Genomic DNA, 20083 nt, shown 5'->3' with positions numbered 1-20083 from the left:
AAGGCATGTTATGTCCAGAACTTGATATTGCTTATTCATTTAATTTCTATATTCGATTTTTCATGCTTATTATCAATAAATGCAATTTCCATATTACTAGGTTATTAATGATTTTACACTGAATAATCGTTTTAGGTAAAGTTGGTGATAATTCAAACAACATTTGAATAAAATTATAATCTGCATTTATCGGCTCATATAATAAAAGTGAATAAAATAAATAACAATAACAAACATTCTCATTAAGCAACCATTCTGGTTGTACCACATTAATTCATTATCACCCAATTAGACATTTCTGTATCGAATTTTTTCTCGAACAATTTCTCGTCTTCATATTATTGGCTTTTGGTATAAATTAATTCTTGTAGATAAGATATGAAGATTTGCTAGGAATTAATCAAAGTCAATCATCCTCTATGATTCCCTCAAGCTCCTCAGTTGCTTCAAAGATTAAATGTGCTAATTTATGTTCGGAACCTTTTTCTTCTTTGGAATCTAACAAATATACAGTAAGTCTCGCCAATCGTCTAATATTCCTAAAGGTACTATCTGCACACCAATCTTTATTCTGAAATTTAATATTAAGTGTCAAGAACGAATAGCATATTTTATTTATTGAATACAATTATTATCTGAGATCTAGCCTTCTTGCTGCTCATAGCGTTTCCTCATATCCCCATTTTTTTCTTGATTCGAATAAATTAATTTTCACCTTGGAAAGTTAAAAGTGACGTTTATACAGGGTATTCCTCAAGGATATGCTAATATTTAAGAGGCCGATTCTTGTATCCCTTTTAAGAAAAAAATTATATGATCGTATGTCGTAAATGTGCCAACTTTTGAGATATGGGTTGGTAAAGTTTTCAGAAAAAAAATTAACTATGTATCTTGATGCAGTGATAACGTGTACCAAATTTCATAAAATCATCAGCAATAGCACTATTGCGGTTATAAAAAAAATCTTTTCCTAGAAACTCTACCACCCTGTATCTCAACAGTTATCACATTTACGACATACGTTCATATGAAAGGAACACCCTGTATACAACTGATAATTCCACTTCAATTCCAGTGAATAACAGTGCGTTCATTAGGTTATGCTGCAGTGACTATATTCTAACCTTGGCGACAAGGGGTCATAAAATTGTCAAAAGTCCGCCATTTTTAGTCAAACCTTTCTGACGATATGTATATATATATATAGAATATAGTCACTGTAATGCTATGGTACTGGCAGTGCCATCTGTACCAGTCCGGGCCTTATTTAGTGAGGAGATATTAACGTTTCCATGTTTTAGACAAGTGACAGTTTTTTAATCATTTTGTTAGACTTTGATTAGGCCATAGAGTAGTAAAGATAGATAGAAGAAGTATAGGCAATTTTCACATGTCCCCAACATGGTTAGATTATGTTCTCGGATTGTGAAATATTTTCAAATCCACAATTTTATATCATTATGAATGTATATTATATTGAATGAAATATATTTATTTGAATGATTCCCGATTAAATATGGAAATTTGATGATTTGGAATCCGATATTTTTCCTTATTGTTGGATTCATAATAAGCAGAATATTTATTATTTTCTACTGATTTAATTATTTGCCCTGTTCACTTTTTATTGTAAGGTGAAATCAAAACCCTGAAATCAAATTTCACTTTATTATTTTCTGTATCTCCTTACTGAAATGCAAGGTTTGGCAACTTTTGCTTTCCTAGTGTTACGGTTGTTTCACGTCGTTTGGCGTCCTTGAAGTTTGTTTTCTGACTTTCTGACATATTTAGGTATTGATCTCAATATATTTTGAGTTAATATGGACCTTTATTCACTATGGGACATAAGTGCGTTCTTTGTGAAGAAACTCGCGAATTGAGTGAAATATCGTATCACTGATATGTTTTCATTTCCGCGCGCTTCATGTCGAATTTAAAAGTTCATGTTGGGGACGAAATTTGCTTACTGAAAATTACATATGCTCCTTCTATCTATGTTTATTACTCTGAGGGTTAGACTAACAAAATCTCACTAGGTGTGACGTAATTTCATTTCTAAAGAGGATAGACTATATTCATTCTTTTAAAACTATGAATAAGTAATGTATTACTCACCAATCCTTCAATCCATCCAGTGACATGAGGAGTTAAAAAGGTATATATTGTTGGCATGTCTGGAGATTTGCCCATGTAATTGCGGAGTCTCTTCCCTAATAGAGTCAAGAGTTCCCTTCCTAACCTATACCTATCATTAACCTGCGAAATCAAGTCATGTCCTATAGTATCATGACCATGAATGAAAAATTGAACCAGTCGTTGCACTCTCAAAATTTCTAGATCCAGCTGCCATATTCTCCCAAGTAACAAAGATTTCTCCATCCAGTAAGGATGATCATTCCAATAAATCTCTCCATCTTTGGTTGATATAGCTTCAATACTTGAACTAATTACTTTTTTCAAAAGTATTAATCTAGCTGTTGTGTTGTTACTAGTAGATTTGCTGAAATCAACTTCAGGTTTCTGTTGGAAATCAAGGAAGAACACATTGACAACATCTTCGTCGAAGAGGCTTGCCATGGGTCTGGCGGCTTTTAAAAAGAAATGACACATCATGTGGAACACCATACTCAGTACAAAATGAACGAGAAGAAGTTCATAGTTTATATCTGTTTGTTGAATGGCCAATTCAACTAAAGGTTGTCCACCATTCTCCCATAAAGGTTCAAACTGCAGAGGTGTTTGTGTTTGATTATACATGTCTTGAACGATATCAGTGAACGTGTCTAAGTAATCTGTGCAAATCTTGATGAATATTCGTAATTCCGCATCAGACAATCCTGTATCTTGCATACACAATTTCAACTTAGGAACTCTTGTAACCCTATCTATCAATTTAATTGTGTTTTTAAAAGGGGTATTTAAATATGTTTTCCATACCAAATTAAATAAGCCTATTTTGACATACAGATTTGGGATAGCCTTCAGACATGATATGCTAGCTTTCAAGTAATCCAATTCCCGTATATTGTCCTTCCATTTTAAGGCATACTCCCAACACATATTGGTCAAAATCATTCCAGCATTTAAACTGTAAGGCCAATGTATCCTTATAGCATTGAATGACGAAAAGAGTTGATCTGTTTCAAGGAAATCACGTTTTTCTTTGGGGCAAAGTTTTTCCAAATTAACCTCTTCATCATTTTTGGACGCTTGGTAAATTTTATCATTTAAAACAATTAGTACTGGATCAATTCCACTAGTTGTAAGCCATCTTGCCACTAGTTCACTAACGGAGCCTTTTCGTTGCAGTACAAATTTCAGGCTAACATCCAGTTGTTGATGGCTTAGTTTGGGAAGAGTATGATATTTCGTACCTACATGTTTCCTATCAGTCATTATGTTTAAGATCGCCACATCTTCCAGTTTAGCTATGAGCAGTTTCCATTCAACATTTTCCTTAGACCATATTTCCAAATCTTCAATACCTAGTTCAACCGAACGTGGATCTTCATCTCTTTCAATTTTATAGGCGATATATTTACATGCCATGGCTGCTATCAGACCAAGAAAGGGTTTTCTTGAGTTGGTCAGAACTTCTCTTATGTCTTCCCAAAAATATTTCAGCGAAGTCTTTTTGGGAGATTCATCAATTTCTACTTTTATGAGAACATACAGAACATTGACGAGATGATCGATCAGATTTTCTATATTTGAGAAATCATGGAGAGGCTGATTCACCCAATACATTATGAGTAACAAAAATAAGTCTCTGGCCCGTATATTGCTCTTGATAACTTCATTTTTAAAATGCTCTAGGTGTTTGCATTTTTTAATGTAATCGCCAAAAAGACTCGCACATAATACGTTAGCTACAGATTCATCATAATTTTTCAATAATCTCATTTTAGAATGCCCCTCAATGAGAAACAATGCTAAATAATCTGCTAAAGAAAATATCTGATCGTCGGCAATTTTCACTTTCGGTTCATTAGCAAGACCTTCAACAGGATCGATAAGTTCAACAAGGTGTTTCAAATGCTTAACATCTATACATCCCCAATAGCAGAGAGAGATATCTTTATTTGGTTCATAAGAATTATACGCCTCGTCTCCCATGTTGCTCTTCATGAAGTGATAGAAGCTTAGAAAGGAAATAATATTATTTGTCCTGAGTGTGAAATCATTCTCCATAGTTAGATTTTCCATAATAGATGTCATACATTCCAACAAAAATTCTGTTGGCAGACTTTTTATGCTGGAAAGTAATTCTACTAATTGTTTTTTCATTTCAAGAGTATGTACATCCTTCACAGTTTTCAGCGCTTTGGACATAAGGAAATCGTTGTTATGCTGCTCACTCCTTATCATGTCTTTCAACATTTTAAAGACGTATATATCTCGAGCTTTCTTACTACTCTCTTCATTTAGTGCAAAGTGGAAAGGAATGATAATTTCTTTAATTTTACCATCATTATCGATCAAGAGAGTGGTGAACTGACAATTGTAGTTAGATTCTGTTGGTTCGGAAAACCCCATCATGTTATAATTGATGTAGACAAGTCTACTATTTTTCGAAGCGGAAAAAGTGGCTATTTTTAAAAATTGCTGTGTGGTGAATATTTCTAATGTTCCTTTCTTCGGAGAGTAGATTACTAGAAAAAGGGCAACTTTCTTGACCTTGGATTTACCAGTATGTCTGACATCTACTACTTGAATGAATGAACACTGAGCATCTCGGTAACCTTTGAGAATCTTCAGAGCAATACCCTTTTCTATGTCTATAATAATAATTCTGCCTAAATTGTCGGAAATTGCACCTATCCTTTGATCGTCTGTTAGGATGATAGTATTCGCTGATCTATGTAGATCACATAAACCGAATCGCATTACCATTGGATCTGTTGGCTCCATAATAACTGAGTCATGTTTTTCACCTCCAGTCAACCAGCTCCTTAGATATAAAGAATGATTAGCTCCTCAGAATTGAATGATGATTTTCTGGACATTAACATGATGAAAGAAAACAATGAGGAAAGTACTGAGCGATCATCAAGCCAATTGCACCCTTGAAGGCCACAGAACTGTATGTATATGTGGTATCCACGAACCAAATTGCAACATGAATGACAAGCTCTTGAAAGCTCCTGACTGCTTTCCTCATTTTTTTCAGATACTTTGAAGTAATCATATCTCATTTAAATTAATTTGAAGATTAATTGATAAGAGTAGTTTTTCCTCCACGATTTCGTGCCAACTTTACTTGAATTTAATATGACTCCGATGTTATCAACAAGAAATTTAGCATAAAGCTTCAATTTTTGTAATGCCATTTTAAGGGATTTCTTAGTCAGATTTTGCTCATTATTGAACATAACGGTGGTATTCGAGATCCAAACCTATCCTGACTGAAAATTTCAAGTTTCTCACTTTTTCCTTTCTGCATTTATTATTTTTACGACAGGAAGAAAATAATTGAATTTGACCAAGGATTTGTCATTAGTGGAATCATTTCACGCTCAAAATTTGAGAATTACAGACATTGTGATAAAATGGTAGAGCAATCTGTTCAGTGAACAAGAACCTAAAAATGATCAATGTCTGCTTCTCAAGTTTTGAGATACATGAGTGAAAATAAATATTGAAAATTGATAACCATCTTTATGTTCACATTTATACTATTCATTAACTATGATGAATTATTCGATATTCTTAAACACAAAAAGGCATTAGTATGAAAAAAATTCTGAGGACCATTACTGGTGCGACCATATCTCTAAATTTAAACGGAAATCCTCATCCATGCTATAAAAAAAATACTTACGGGAGGGCTGATTTCAACTTATAGGCTACTATTTTAGCTACATCACTCAACATAGGCTGGTAAGAAGCCTCTGCAGCAAAATGAAAACCCAAAAAGGGTTTCCAACCAACAGCCAGCACAAGTATATCATTAGGGGGAACAGATTTGAAATTTGTATCAAAACCTCTACTTGTTGATACAGCAAGTAAATGATCATAAAGATTTGAATATGGTGAATGAACTATTGCAATATCTTTAATGACAGATTGATCTTGAAATTCCCATTTTTTAACCTCCAGAGGTGGTTGATCAAATTCTAAAAGCTCACTATTGGCTTGAACTGAAACAAAATCACTTTTTAACTGGATTGAAGTTTTAAAAGTGTTTTTTGAAGGAAATTTTTCCACGAAATGACTTCAATAATTTATATGATCTTTTTATGATGTTAATGAATTTCAAGTCAGATGGAAATTACCTCTAGCAAGTTGAGATCTATTGCTCCTCAATATTGGAATGAGTTGTTTCCCCTTAATTATGCAAAAATTTGTTTGATATTGAACATAGATTTCCTCAGTACGCTGATACAGACAAATACTTGATTGGGGAGTATGTTGGCTTCGACATTTTAAAGAGATTATCTTCTCGTTGTGAAATTGCTCTTCATAAATAAGTTCACAGGTTTCCACATAAGCTCGAACGTATCCAGAGTCAAAACCAAGTAAAATGCAAGTCCAATCAGGCAAGATCTAGAAAGAGTTTGTACTTTACTAGATTTTTGTGGCTCAATTCTGTCTACAACTCACATTTGAACTTTTACTTTGAGTTACTATCGGAACACACAACACAGATTTTATATTATCACTTTCATGTACAGTACCAGAAAAGGTTTGTTGAAATATACTTGAAGAAGAATTTGAGTCCCATTTTGAAGTCAATATAACCATTTTTTTTCCTCTGCCTATTACGATAATATCTCCTATAGGACTAACAGATAAGATGCATTTTTGTAACCATGAATTATTGCCTATGAAAATATTGGATGTAATATATAGGTTTCTTATATTTGGCGTATTGTAATATTTTATTTACCCGGATCTTCCTCAAAATCTGGCAGAAACAAAAATTTTTTTATTTCACGAACACCAGCAATATTTCCTAATAAATTAATTTGGCATGACATTTTATAATACTGCAATTGCAAAAGATGACAATGTAAAAATCTTGGCAAAAGTGCTAAGCAGAAAAGTTGATATACTTTGTTTTTTATTTATCCTTTATCATCTACCAGTTTTTTCACGAATAAAAACATTAGCTGAAAAACATAAATATTGACCATAGAATTTAATCTATGACCGATCACACAGATACAAAATCAAGGAACCAAAAAAACTGAAACATTTTTTCTTTGTTTAGACAGTAGCTAGTGGACAATTCTACTCTGTTATCCACTTATTATTATATATTATACTTATGGTAATATATTATATATATATTATTACTTATCTATGCTGTTATCTGTGGAAAGTGGAAGTAGATGCTTGAGGCATAGAGAAATGAATTTATTTGTCTATGGCATAAGGATGAACTATTCTATGTTTTGTTACAGATTACTAGTCTGTGGTTTTGTATTCGACACTTTGACAGCATCAAAATAAATAAACCAGAGACGGTATTTTCAAAAATAAATCATTATTGTTACCAAAAAGATTGGGATAACTATAAACTAATATGGAACCAAATAAAAAAGTATGTATAAACTAATTAAGTTTAGTAATAATTATATAATTTACAATTATTTTTAGGAAGCCTCGTCATCAGAATCTTCTTCGGGATCAACAAGCGATTCATCTAGTTCAAGCTCCTCTAGTAGTGGAAGTGAGAGCTCGTCTTCTTCAGATTCAGATTCAACTTCTTCTCAAGGATCAACTAGAGTATCAGAAACTAAGAAGAATAATCCAGTACAGAAAAATGTTAAACGTAATTCTGACACAGCAAAACAACCGCAGTCTAATATTAAACCTGAAATTAAGCAGCCTGTAAACAAACCAAAACCTGTCACTTCCAAAACTTTGAAACCCACTGTCAAAATTGAGATTTCTTCAACAGATGAAGAAGAACCAAATAAATCGAATACTGTAACAAAACAAGCTACTAAGAAGAAAACCAATGCGAAACAAAAACCTTTGGGAAATGTGAATAAAACAGCGCCTTCAAAACCATTATCTGCTAAAGTTATTCCTAAAACACTACAGTCTTCAAGTAAAACATCTGTAAAATCTAATGAGGTACCGAAAACTGCTAGTAGTAAAATTCCACCTTCTGCTAAATTATCTGATAAAGATGATAAAAAGAAAAGTATCTTTTCCCCTGAAAATAGTTCTGAAGATTCAGAGGGCACCACCAAAGTGAAAACTACACAAAAACTACCGAATAAAGCTCCTAAAAAATACCCAACAAAAGTTGTTGAACAAAGTGTTAAGAAGACACAGAAGTCTCCTGTCTCTAAAGTTGAAAGTAACTCTGTGAGTTCTGAGGATAAATCGTCTTCTGATTCTAGTACAAGTGAAACCGATAGTAGTGCACCATCAGTAAAAAGAATTAAGAGGAATGATACAAAACCCAAAACATCATCTAAGAATAACAGTAATAGTGATTCTGAAAATGAAACAAATGATTGCAAAAAAACACTGAGAAAATCAACTAGGTCGGCTAATACTAGAAAATCAAAACATGTACTTGGAAAGAATGTTTATTCAGATACAGACTCTGATACAGAAAGTACAAAGAGATCATCTAGTCACTCTCCAGTAAAAAAAGCACCAGTGAGTAGTAAAGGCAAAGCAAAAAAAAAAGCCGAAAATATAGAGAATAAATCTAGAGGAAATGATATTCTTGTTGAAGAAAGGACATGTCCCTTAGAGGGTTGCAATAGTTTAGGTCATATTTCAGGTAGATTTTCAAAACATTTCACTTTAGAAGCTTGCCCTATCTATCATAATACAACTCCAAATCAATGCAAAGAAGAATGCCTTGAAAGAAAAAAGAGAGAAGATAATAGAAAGAAAATATTGGAAGTATTCAAAAAGTCTCAAAAAACCACAATCTTACAGGAACAAAAGCAAAATTTGCAGCATATAAGAGAGGCAAGAGCAAAATTTGAATATGTACCAGATGGTTCTAAAACGTCAGATACAAGTAGAGAACCTATTCTTGATGGTTTTGTTCCTGATTATGATTTGAAACTTTTCAAAGACGCTCAAGCTATATCTGCAGAAAAAATTGAAGAAGATTTAAAAACACAACCGCACACAAAGGCAACCAAATATATAGAAATGGGCAAATACGAGATGGAAGTTTGGTATCAGAGTCCATATCCGGAAGATTATACGAGACTACCAAAACTTTACATTTGTGAATTTTGTTTACGGTACATGAAATCTCGGACAGTTTTAATGAGACACATAGTGAAATGCGTGTGGAGACATCCACCTGGTGAAGAAGTTTATCGCAAAGACAAAATAAGTGTATGGGAAGTGGACGGGAAAAAATATAAGCAGTACTGTCAGAATTTGTGTTTACTTGCCAAATTTTTCTTGGACCATAAAACATTGTATTATGATGTTGAGCCTTTCTTATTTTATGTTATGACGATCTATGATTCAGAAGGGTGCCATACGGTGGGATATTTTAGCAAGGTAAGCTTAATTTATATCAAGCACTAACTTGGCCTCAGGAACTTTTTTCGTGCTTGTTGATTATTTTTTCGTGTTTGAATGATTATGTTACATATAACGAGCGTTCATTTAAATTCGTGGTCAAGAGTGCTATGGAGAAATTAGAGTTGATTTTCTGTGAATTCAAGTAGCTCTTAGCTTGTACCATATATAGTTTCCAAATTCGAAGTCTGTAAACAAATAATAGTAATATTTAATTGTAATCACAGAAAATCAAGTCTAATTTCTCCACAGCACTCTTGACCATGAATTCAAATGGACACTCGTTACAATCTTAATTTCAACCTAGTCGGATATGTTGTCATAGAAATATTGAGTTTTTTCAATATTCAGCTTAAATTTTCTATGGTTCTGGTGAAGCCATCAACATGAAATATTGTATGCAGTTTGAAATTGTTAGATCTCGTGTTAGATGTTTTGCAGAATATGGTATCATTGAGCTGTGAGGCTATTCTTGTTGCCTTAACCACTTGTGTTCTTACTTCTGGTTCTATGTCACCATAATTAGATATTTCTAGGCCCAAGTAATTGAACTTTATCACTTGTTTTATGATAGTCCTATTTATGACTTATTCACATCTGAGAGTTGTTTTAGACATGGTCATTCACTTAGTCTTTGATGTAGATATTATCATCCCAAGAGATTTACTAACTGGGTTAAATATGTGTAGAAGCCTCTGAAAGTCATCCTCACTCTCTGCCATAAGAACTGCATCATCTGAATAGCAGATTAAAACTTTTAATTCCATATTTCCAATTTATAAACTTTCTATTATTGAACAAATACAGTTATTTCTTCATTGCATTGTGATCACTTTTGGTACGAAACGAATTTTTTGGTGATCGATTTCATGATTTCTATTCGCAAAATGCATTTCGGACCATCCTGCACAATTTTGAATCTGTGTATGTCTGTCAGTTCGTGGGTCATCACATCCTTGTAACAACCATAACTTCTAAAATTTTCATTCGATTTTGATGAAATTCGGTGTGGATATTACTCCACAGTGTAGTTAGTTTTTTCAGTTGAAGGTAGCGCGTTGAGCAAGCGTAAAAGTAAACTTCCGATATTGATGTTTGAGTCTTTAATGTTTTATTTTGTGATGATAACCTGAAATACTTGTGATGTCCATATTTCGCGTTCTAATCGCCCAATTGTGAAAAAAAAATGGAAGGACAGGGAAGTATAATGCTTCATTTTCGAATGAAGATCGGCCACCGCCAGAATATTTCTCATATAATAATTTGCGAAGTTTACTCAGAAACGATCATTAATGTTCATGGGCGCCCGCAGAAATTTTTCTCAGGGGGGGCAAAATGAAAATTATTGAAAAACGATAAGGCGACCATTATTGTCGTAGGCGACATCAGTATGTCCGTGAATGTGAAGTTTTCCAATTCAACATTTTTTTTATAACGTCAACAACATAAGGTGATGTAAAATAAAACGGTAACTCTTTTCGAAACAAATCATAGTATATTTGCTATTGATTCCAATATATTTAAATATTTACTAGCTACCGTCAAACAAACCACAAAAGTGAAAGAGTTTATTGCAGCCCATAACTGAGCAGCTCTTTTTGTTGTTGAAGAATTCATTGAAATTTTTCCAGATTTTATAGCAAAAAAATGTTTTGAATATAGTATTAATGTTTTCAGCCAAAACGCAAAGATTTATATTAAGCAACGAGTTTCACAAAACAAAGCAATATTTGGAATCAGATTTCTTCCTAAAGTACTCTCTCGAAAAAAGACTATAATGTCCTTTAACGGTGCCAATGCTATTACGAATTTCAGTAATTTTACTGGTGTCATTTTTTACTAAATTCAACCTATGGGAGATGCAATGGAATTAAATTCCTTTTTTGTACTCATATCTTATGATCTTTTAAACCCCGTGAATTTCACCGGCCATTGTCGAGCATCCATCATAACCTTGTGCCAGAAGTTTGTCCAAATTCAAACCAGATTTTTCTAAAACCTCAAGGATTGATGCAGCTGTGCAATCAGCATTCAATTTGTTCAATTGTACGAATCCAAGAAACTCTTCTTCCACTGTAAAATTTTCATTTTGCTCATGTACATATCGTATTTCAATAGATAACTGCTCATGTCCAGAAATATCAGCAGACTCGTCAGCCATTAAACTGAAATACATCGAAGAATTTGCTTCTTCTACAACATTTGTCATTATTACATGCCCAGCTATCGAAATGATCTCATTTTGAATTCTGTGAGAAGTATATTTCGACTTACCAGCTGCGTTGAATAAATAAATCTCTAAATCTTTATCACCAGATTCTACTCTGAATTTCAAAAGATCACTTAAATTGCCAGAGTTCTTGGTGCTCTCTCGTATAGGCATATCGTGAGTTCCGCAAAAAACTACTGTATTTATAATCGGTAAAATTTTTTTATTATTTTCTGCATCTCTTTTTTTCTTACCTTCATCTATTAAAGACAATAGAAGAGTATATATAAGATGAATTTATAAAAAAATTGACACGCATGGAGTGCGTTCGGTTCCATGATTTTTCTTCACCTAAGAAGTGCTCATAGCGCCAAAAAAAGTTTTCAATTCAAAAGCTACCTCTGCCGATTATGGATTATATGTATAGTAATTGAAAACCGGAAAATTGTTGGGAATCCATTACTTTCCTTTTTTCCTTACCTTTTGTATTGAGAAAGTGATATTAAGGGTGTTGTGCTGAAAATTGAGGTAATCAAAATCAAAGGGGGGGCCATGGCCCCCCCCCTGGCCCCCCCCTGCGGGCGCCCATGTTAATGTTTATAGAACTGATTTCGTCGTACTTTTGAGTCTTGAAATCGAAAACCTCTCAAAGGGTTCCTACAAATCTAAGAATTTATTAGGGAACAGCGAGGGGAATTGTTTACAATGATTTATACAGGATATTTTATTTACAAATTATTAAAAATTCCCATAATTTTTTCCTTTAGTGATACATGAAAACGAAATTTGATAGAAATCGAAATTGTTGGAATGGAATGGAATAGCTATATGGAAATGTATATATGTCCATAATAATTATAGTTTGAGAAGTTATGAAATACCTGACAGTTTTTTGGAAAAATATCGGATATATTCATATTTTGGACAGTGGTAGCGACTTAGAAGTACTTACTCCTCCAGATATAAGGAAGGTGGCAAAAAATATCGATATCCAGAAAACGTCGAATGTTTCATTCTCATCGAGAATAATAATTTTGCTGCCTAGGCAGGAAAGTCGTTACATTGCTTCCATAAAGTAATTAACATAGATAGAGGGAGTATACGCAATTTTTACATGTCCCCAACATGGTTAGATCACGTTGTCGGACTGTGATATAGGTATGTTCAAATCCACAATTTTACTATAACGTTATGAATGTATATTATATTGAATGAAATATATTTATTTAAGAGATTCCCGATTAAATATGCAGATTTGAATATTTGGAATCCGATATTTTTCCTAATTGTCGAATTTATAATAAGCGAAATATTCATTATTTTCTGTATCTACCTGCTGAAAACCAAGGTTTGGCAACTTTTACTCTCATAGTGTCATCGGTTGTTTCACGTCGTTTGTCGCGCTTGAAGTTTGTTTTCTGAATTTCTGATATATTTAGGTATTTATTTCAATATATTTTGAGTTAATATGAAACATTGATTCACTATGGGACATAACGAGTACGTCCTTTGTGGAGAAACTCGCGAATTCAGTGGAATATCGTATCACTGATATGTTTAATTTCCGCTCGTTTCATGTCAAATTTGATACATCATGTTGGGGACAAAATTCGCTTACTGAAAATGACATGCTCCCTCTATCTATGTTTATTACTCTGAGGGTTAGACTGTAACAAAATCTCACTAGATGTGACATCATTTCATACCTAAAGAGAATATACCATATTCATTTAGTTAGTTCAGTTAGTTTAGAGTTAAAAAGGTAAATATTGTCGGGATATCTGGAGATTTGCCCTAATAATTTTTCCTAATAGAGTCAAGAGTTCCCTTCCTAACCTATACCTATCATTAACCTGCGAAATCAAGTCATGTCCTATAGTATCATGACCATGAATGAAAAATTGAACGAGTCGTTGCACTCTCAAAATTTCTAGATCCAGCTGCCATATTCTCCCAAGTAACAAAGATTTCTCCATCCAGTAAGGATGATCATTCCAATAAATCTCTCCATCTTTCGTTGATATAGCTTCAATACTTGAACTAATTACTTTTTTCAAAAGTATTAATCTAGCTGTTGTGTTGTTACTAGTAGATTTGCTGAAATCAACTTCAGGTTTCTGTTGGAAATCAAGGAAGAACACATTGACAACATCTTCGTCGAAGAGACTTGCCATGGGTCTGGCGGCTTTTAAAAAGAAATGACACATCATGTGAAACACCATACTCAGTACAAAATGAACGAGAAGAAGTTCATAGTTTATATCTGTTTGTTGAATGGCCAATTCAACTAAAGGTTGTCCACCATTCTCCCATAAAGGTTCGAACTGCAGAGGTGTTTGTGTTTGATTATACATGTCTTGAACGATATCAGTGAACGTGTCTAAGTAATCTGTGCAAATCTTGATGAATATTCGTATTTCCCCATCAGACAACCCTGTATCTTGCATACACAATTTCAACTTAGGAACTCTTGTAACCCTATCTATCAATTTAATAGTGTTTTTAAAAGGGGTATTTAAATATGTTTTCCATACCAAATTAAATAAGCCTATTTTGACATACAGATTTGGGATAGCCTTCAGACATGATATGCTAGCTTTCAAGTAATCCAATTCCCGTATATTGTCCTTCCATTTTAAGGCATACTCCCAACACATATTGGTCAAAATCATTCCAGCATTTAAACTGTAAGGCCAATGTATCCTTATAGCATTGAATGACGAAAAGAGTTGATCTGTTTCAAGGAAATCACGTTTTTCTTTGGGGCAAAGTTTTTCCAAATTAACCTCTTCATCATTTTTGGACGCTTGGTAAATTTCAGGCTAACATCCAGTTGTTGATGGCTCAATTTGGGAAGAGTATGATATTTCGTACCTACATGTTTCCTATCAGTCATTATGTTTAAGATCGCCACATCTTCCAGTTTAGCTATGAGCAGTTTCCATTCAACATTTTCCTTAGACCATATTTCCAAATCTTCAATACCTAGTTCAACTGAACGTGGATCTTCATCTCTTTCAATTTTATAGGCGATATATTTACATGCCATGGCTGCTATCAGACCAAGAAAGGGTTTTCTTGAGTTGGTTAGAACTTCTCTTATGTCTTCCCAAAAATATTTCAGCGAAGTCTTTTTGGGAGATTCATCAATTTCTACTTTTAGGAGAACATACGGAACATTGACGAGATGATCGATCAGATATTAGTGAACGTGACTCTGAGGTCTGCATAATTAATAATTGATGTAAATCGGGAAAAAATCATATTTTTCACCAATTTGTCCACTTTAGTTTTATTTCGGCTGGAGGCTCCCTTGAGCCGGAGTCTCCCGGCAATCGCCGACCTGACCAGACCGGGCCTGCCGGTTAGGTTCACCGTATCTTATCCGACACGTCCACGTTTCGTGCCCCATCGGACCCCTTCAGGTCCCGGGGGACCCAAGACCTTTTTTTTTCACGCGTCCGGCCGGCGTCTGGCCCGAAAGAATGGGTCAGTCACATCTGGGTCCGGAGGGCCCCCGAACGAGAGGGAGATGCAGCGGGGGACGTTACAGGCGTCTGGCTGAGCGCCGCGATGGGTCGACGACCTCAGCTGCGGCAGCGTCTGGCCCGGCCGACAGGTGGGGCGGCCTGGGCGGGCGCGTCGGTCGTCTGGCATCCCCGAAACGGTTCTGCAAACTTCCTCCTCGGGGGTGTCCCCCAGGTCCCCGTGTTTCGCGATTCGCTCCCTCCGGGTATGGAGGCTGGGGGTGCTTTTGCGGTTTTCGTCCGGGTGCTAGACTTGCGACCGGTTTTTGAAAGGATGATCGACGAAACGATTAAACTGATCGGATGTTATACAGGGTGATTCACCGCGATGACCTATTAGACGTTTATGGAAAACTAAGCATAATTTTTTGTTGAAAATTTGCATGTTGGGGTTGGAGATAATGATCTTTCTCCCTAAAATGTTTTCAGATCTTTACAATTTTCGGTTATACCGGAAAAATACTACTACTTCCTTATTCCTAATGGCACACCCAGCGTATCATTGCATCATTAGATAGCTTTTTTGATGAAATTTCAGCAATATGCCATACCTTTGGTGAAAACTCAACGGTTCATGAGTTCATGGGATTTTTATGAAAAAAATAGTGGCGACGAGGACTTACATTTTTTGAATATTTCTGCAGAAAAAGTTATTTTCGAAAATATCGTTATCATTTTCGATTCTGCAAATACGTAGTATTATAAGCCAGTTTGCGGCTTGGCCCAAAAATGTACATGGTGTTTATAAGAAGATAATGAACTTGGACAACTCAAATTCCTCAAATCTCAAGATTTTCGATTTATAACCTATACTTTTTGATTTTCTTTTTATTGTTTCAGTCAATTCTACATATAAAAAGAATGGGGGTTACTCAAGCAAACTCTATTCCTAAAACGGATAATTTAATAGTTATCGAGGAAGAACTTTAAATGAGGAAAAAACGCAATTTCTAACTGTGTAAAGTAGTCTGTGACTTCCGGAAAACTTTGCAGAAAGAAAAAATTCGATGTTTCGACAAGAAAATTTCATATTTCATGAATTATAGTCAATTTTTTATTGGTATTGTCGAGAAATCCAATAGCGAATAAAATTTTCACTCATGAATAATTCATGACAATTCTTGAAATGTCAAATTAAGTTATCGAAACATCGAATTTTGGTTTCTTTGTGTGTTTTTCGGAAGTCACAAAATACTCTACACAGTTAGGAATTGCGGTTTTTCCTCATTTAAAGTTCTTTCTCGTTAACTCTCAAAGTATTCATTTTAGGTACAGAATTTGCTTAAGTAATCCCCCCTCTTTTTATACGTAGAATTGACTGAAATAATAAAAAAAATAGGTTCTAATTTGAAAATCTTGAGTTTTGATGAATTTGAGTTGCCAAGTTCATGATCTACTGATAAACACCCTGTATATTTTTGGTCCAAACCGCAACCAGTCTTTTAATAGTATGTACTTGCAGAATCGAAAATGAAGAAGATTTTTTCGAAAAAAATTTTTCTGTAGAAATATTAAAAAAATGTGAGTCTTCGTCGCCACCATTTTTTTCATAAGAATCCCATTAACTCATGAACCGTTGAGTTTTTACCCAAGGTAAGGCATATTGCCAAAATTGTCACGAAAAAGCTATCTAATAATGCAATAATATACTGGGTGTGCCATTTGAAATGAGGAAGTAGTAGTCTGCTTCCGGTTTAACCGGAAGTTGTAGAGGTCTGAAAATATTTTAGGGAGAAAGATCATTGTCCCAAACCCCAACATGTAAATTTTCAGCACAAAATTATGATTAGTTTTCTATAAACGTATAATAGGCCATCGCGGAGGATCACCCTGTATACAGGGTGTCCTTACATTGGAGGTACAAAGAAAAATGGAGGGTCTTTAGATAATTTACAAAAAAATCCTATAAACATGGGCCCGCAAACGCTTTGTTTTCAAGATACAGGGTGTATCTTGTAGTCCCATTTAGGATAAAAACTTGATTTTTAATTAGGAAAGCTTACAATTTAGGTATTGGAATATGTTGAATCGTCTGAAAGGAAATTTAATTTATTGTTAATCTATAACAGAAATTTCAGCTTTATAGAATTCCAAGTACCGAAGTGATCAATGATTAATTAAAGCTACGTTTTGTACAAAAAAAAAGAATTAAATCAATCGATTACTGGAAAACCGCTACAGTTAAGAACAAAGAAGTTTATACATAAATAATCAAGAGGCTACGGCAAACCGAATAAGTAATAATGTACAGGGTGTTCTTTATGAAATATCGAAGTTGTTAGTATTTTTTGATATAAGCGGCAACACTGTAGCGCTGATTATATTTCAGATCGATAGAGGAGTGGTTCCTTCCCAAAAAAAAAAAAACAAATTTTCAATAAAATCTTATCTTCCGTTTTCCGTAAATGTCTAGGGTACCATCGACCGTTGCCCACCCTGTATTCATCACCATTCTGCTTGCGCATATTGAACGTCCAGTCCGTTGATATATTCATTATTATTATCTGCCCTATCAGTTTGTTACATCCACTTTTGGATACCCCATATAACGTAACATAACATTGAAAGCACCCTTATGGATCACCTGTACGATTACACCTAATACATCTACCTTTTCTGTTTCAGGAGAAGAATTCTTTCCTCAACTACAACGTATCCTGCATCCTTACATTGCCACCGTATCAACGTCAAGGATATGGCAGATTGTTGATAGATTTTAGTGAGTATTTCTAATTATTTTCATAAGGACTCGGTAAATTGAGATTTACTTCTTCATAAGCCTGGAATTTTATAAAAGTGGATACATTTTGAGCTTATTATGCCACCTGTATTTGTATAGCAGGGATCATCAGTGTTCTTGCTCAACACTGGCTGATTAATGTATATTTGTGTGTATGAAGATTTTTAGCAAGAATATCATCTATTAATTTCACCTAATACCCCTTTTTCTTTGCAGGCTACCTTCTGACGCGAGTGGAGGGTAAAATTGGATCTCCAGAAAAGCCTCTCAGTGACCTTGGTCTAATATCTTACCGTTCCTATTGGAAAGATGTCTTACTAGGTTACCTTTGCGCAAACTCAAATCCAGCGCTATCGGTGAAGGATATCAGTCAAGAAATGGCTATATCCTCTTACGATATCGTGTCCACTCTGCAAGCCCTCGGAATGATGAAATATTGGAAGGGAAAACATATCATCCTCAAGAAACAGGACGTGATTGATGAGTACGTCGAAAGGACGAAACGTCGGACTACCGCTCTGAAGGAGGTAGATAGAGCTTGTCTGAGGTGGAATCCCAGCCAACCAGCGTCAGTTTGATCTAGATCTGTATTGGATGCGGTCAGCTTAGCAGGAGATGGAAATCATTAAGAGGATTTGCGCAGATAGGTTATTCTGTATATTCAACATACATTGAAGTAAGGACGTCGGGATATGGTAGAGTAGCTACTGATGACAGAAATAAATTTGCCCTCTGAGATAAAGACCTTTTTAATGAAGAAGAAGAATTTGGCTCAACATTATAACTTTGGAGGTTATGGACAAGACTTGCACTGAATATGCTCACTATTTTATATTGAACGTCTTTAGATTTAGGTATCGTAAAATATACTTGGTGGCTATATAAAGTCTGATGAATATCCTGGAAGAGTACAAGAAAGATGGATCAATATATACAAATTCCTTATGACCTCAAACTTTAAATGGCTTTACTTAATAATTGTTCCTTATATTTATGTTTGACTAGTTCATATGTATATTGTAATTTTTTATTTATGTAGTAAATAATATATTGTTTATGTACTATGCATTTTTATTTATATGGTTTTTCGAAGAAGTTTGTGCAGAAAAATTATATTCTATGAATTTCTAGTGGGTGTTTAGACCAATTCTCTCGAAAAATAATTTTGGTTCTTTGACCGGTTGTAGGACTTATGTTTACAATATGCTGAAATAATGTGCTTATCGGTTCGTTTTGATTCGAAGTATTTTCTGATTAATACTACAATTGAATATTCATATTGCGAAGTTGAAAAATTCCATAGATATTTATGATTATGGTTTTATAGAAAAATGTAATTTGTAAGAATTTTGCTCATATGGAACAAATTGAATTGAATATTGAAAATGAAAATCGGAATTACCTACATCGATTCAAGTCTGTATGCTATGAAATTTTCGAGAACTAGTAAAATCCCATAAGTGACACTTATGTACATTTTTAATGTAATCCTAAATTTTTCCGATTTATATCGATAATACCATTTTAAAAATAACAGTAAGGAATGTAAGGAGTAGTGGCTCTTCATTGAATAGGTGGTGAATTAATTAATTACTAATAGTAGAAACATATTAATGATTATTTTTTGATTGATTTGAAATTTCAACCTGTTTTCATCAAATCTTTTAATTACGTAAACTGGAACACGCTGCATCAATTTTTTCAGTAACAATTTCAATTTCTCATGTTTTTAATGAAATATGATCGGTTCAAAGATTTATAGCTTGGAAAACATACATCTGAATAGACTTCAATTTAAGTTCCTTCTGAGTGGTTGGCACAAGAAAATTCGTGTTGAAAATACACCGTCTAAACACTATTCTTAATGACAATTATCAAAAATACAAGATAATAAAGGAGCTCCAGTCTGTTTACAGTTAAAAAAATTGTATTATAATATTTTTCCAGTCAGGCAACCCGTAAAACGAATAGATTGTATGCTGTGCTGCCTCAAGAACGTTTTCGTATATCCTAACAACAGTTAGTTCAATTTAAATATCTACAGTTCTTTGATAATGACATATCTATATATGTATATCGATAAATATTGAT

General features: G+C 34.1%; 2 protein-coding genes across 3 annotated transcripts; one reads left to right on the top strand and one right to left on the bottom strand.

Annotated features, from left to right (window-relative positions):
* Positions 1-162: 162 nt before the first annotated feature.
* LOC123680004 (rab3 GTPase-activating protein non-catalytic subunit) lies at positions 163-7167 on the bottom strand. 2 transcript variants are annotated; one of them, XM_045617632.1, is made up of 7 exons: positions 7056-7167; positions 6890-6989; positions 6604-6824; positions 6276-6546; positions 5822-6140; positions 2116-4951; positions 163-571 (listed from the first exon to the last, which is right to left on the bottom strand). In XM_045617632.1, the coding sequence occupies exons 2-7, from the start codon at positions 6978-6980 to the stop codon at positions 407-409; spliced, it is 3903 nt and encodes a 1300-aa protein (XP_045473588.1). In that variant the 5' UTR covers positions 6981-6989; positions 7056-7167; the 3' UTR covers positions 163-406. The 2 variants fall into 2 exon arrangements, with proteins under 2 accessions (XP_045473588.1, XP_045473587.1); XM_045617631.1 differs by having other exon boundaries at positions 6890-7145.
* Positions 7168-7405: 238 nt separating this feature from the next.
* On the top strand, positions 7406-19054 carry LOC123680133 (histone acetyltransferase KAT7). Its single transcript, XM_045617846.1, has 4 exons — positions 7406-7546; positions 7603-9495; positions 17878-17971; positions 18209-19054. Exons 1-4 carry the CDS (start codon positions 7529-7531, stop codon positions 18568-18570), a joined length of 2367 nt encoding a protein of 788 aa, XP_045473802.1. The 5' UTR covers positions 7406-7528; the 3' UTR covers positions 18571-19054.
* The last annotated feature ends 1029 nt before the right edge of the window (positions 19055-20083 follow it).

This window comes from Harmonia axyridis, chromosome 5 (genome assembly GCF_914767665.1).
Source record: "Harmonia axyridis chromosome 5, icHarAxyr1.1, whole genome shotgun sequence".
NCBI lineage: Eukaryota > Metazoa > Arthropoda > Insecta > Coleoptera > Coccinellidae > Harmonia > Harmonia axyridis.
Note: the sequence above shows the minus strand (reverse complement) of the source record. Positions and strands in the feature narration are given on the sequence as shown.

Bases quoted from the DNA above. Each gene is read 5' to 3' on its own strand.
- LOC123680004 (XM_045617632.1), bottom strand. From the start codon at position 6,980: ATGTCATGCCAAATTAATTTATTAGGAAATATTGCTGGTGTTCGTGAA. The intron at 6,825-6,889 runs GTAAATAAAATA...ATATTTTCATAG, and splicing joins AGATTTTGAGGAAGATCCGG to GCAATAATTCATGGTTACAA. The intron at 4,952-5,821 runs GTAAGTATTTTT...TTTATATCTAAG, and splicing joins AAGTTGAAATCAGCCCTCCC to GAGCTGGTTGACTGGAGGTG.
- LOC123680133 (XM_045617846.1), top strand. The intron at 9,496-17,877 runs GTAAGCTTAATT...TTTCTGTTTCAG, and splicing joins CGGTGGGATATTTTAGCAAG to GAGAAGAATTCTTTCCTCAA. The intron at 17,972-18,208 runs GTGAGTATTTCT...TTTTCTTTGCAG, and splicing joins CAGATTGTTGATAGATTTTA to GCTACCTTCTGACGCGAGTG.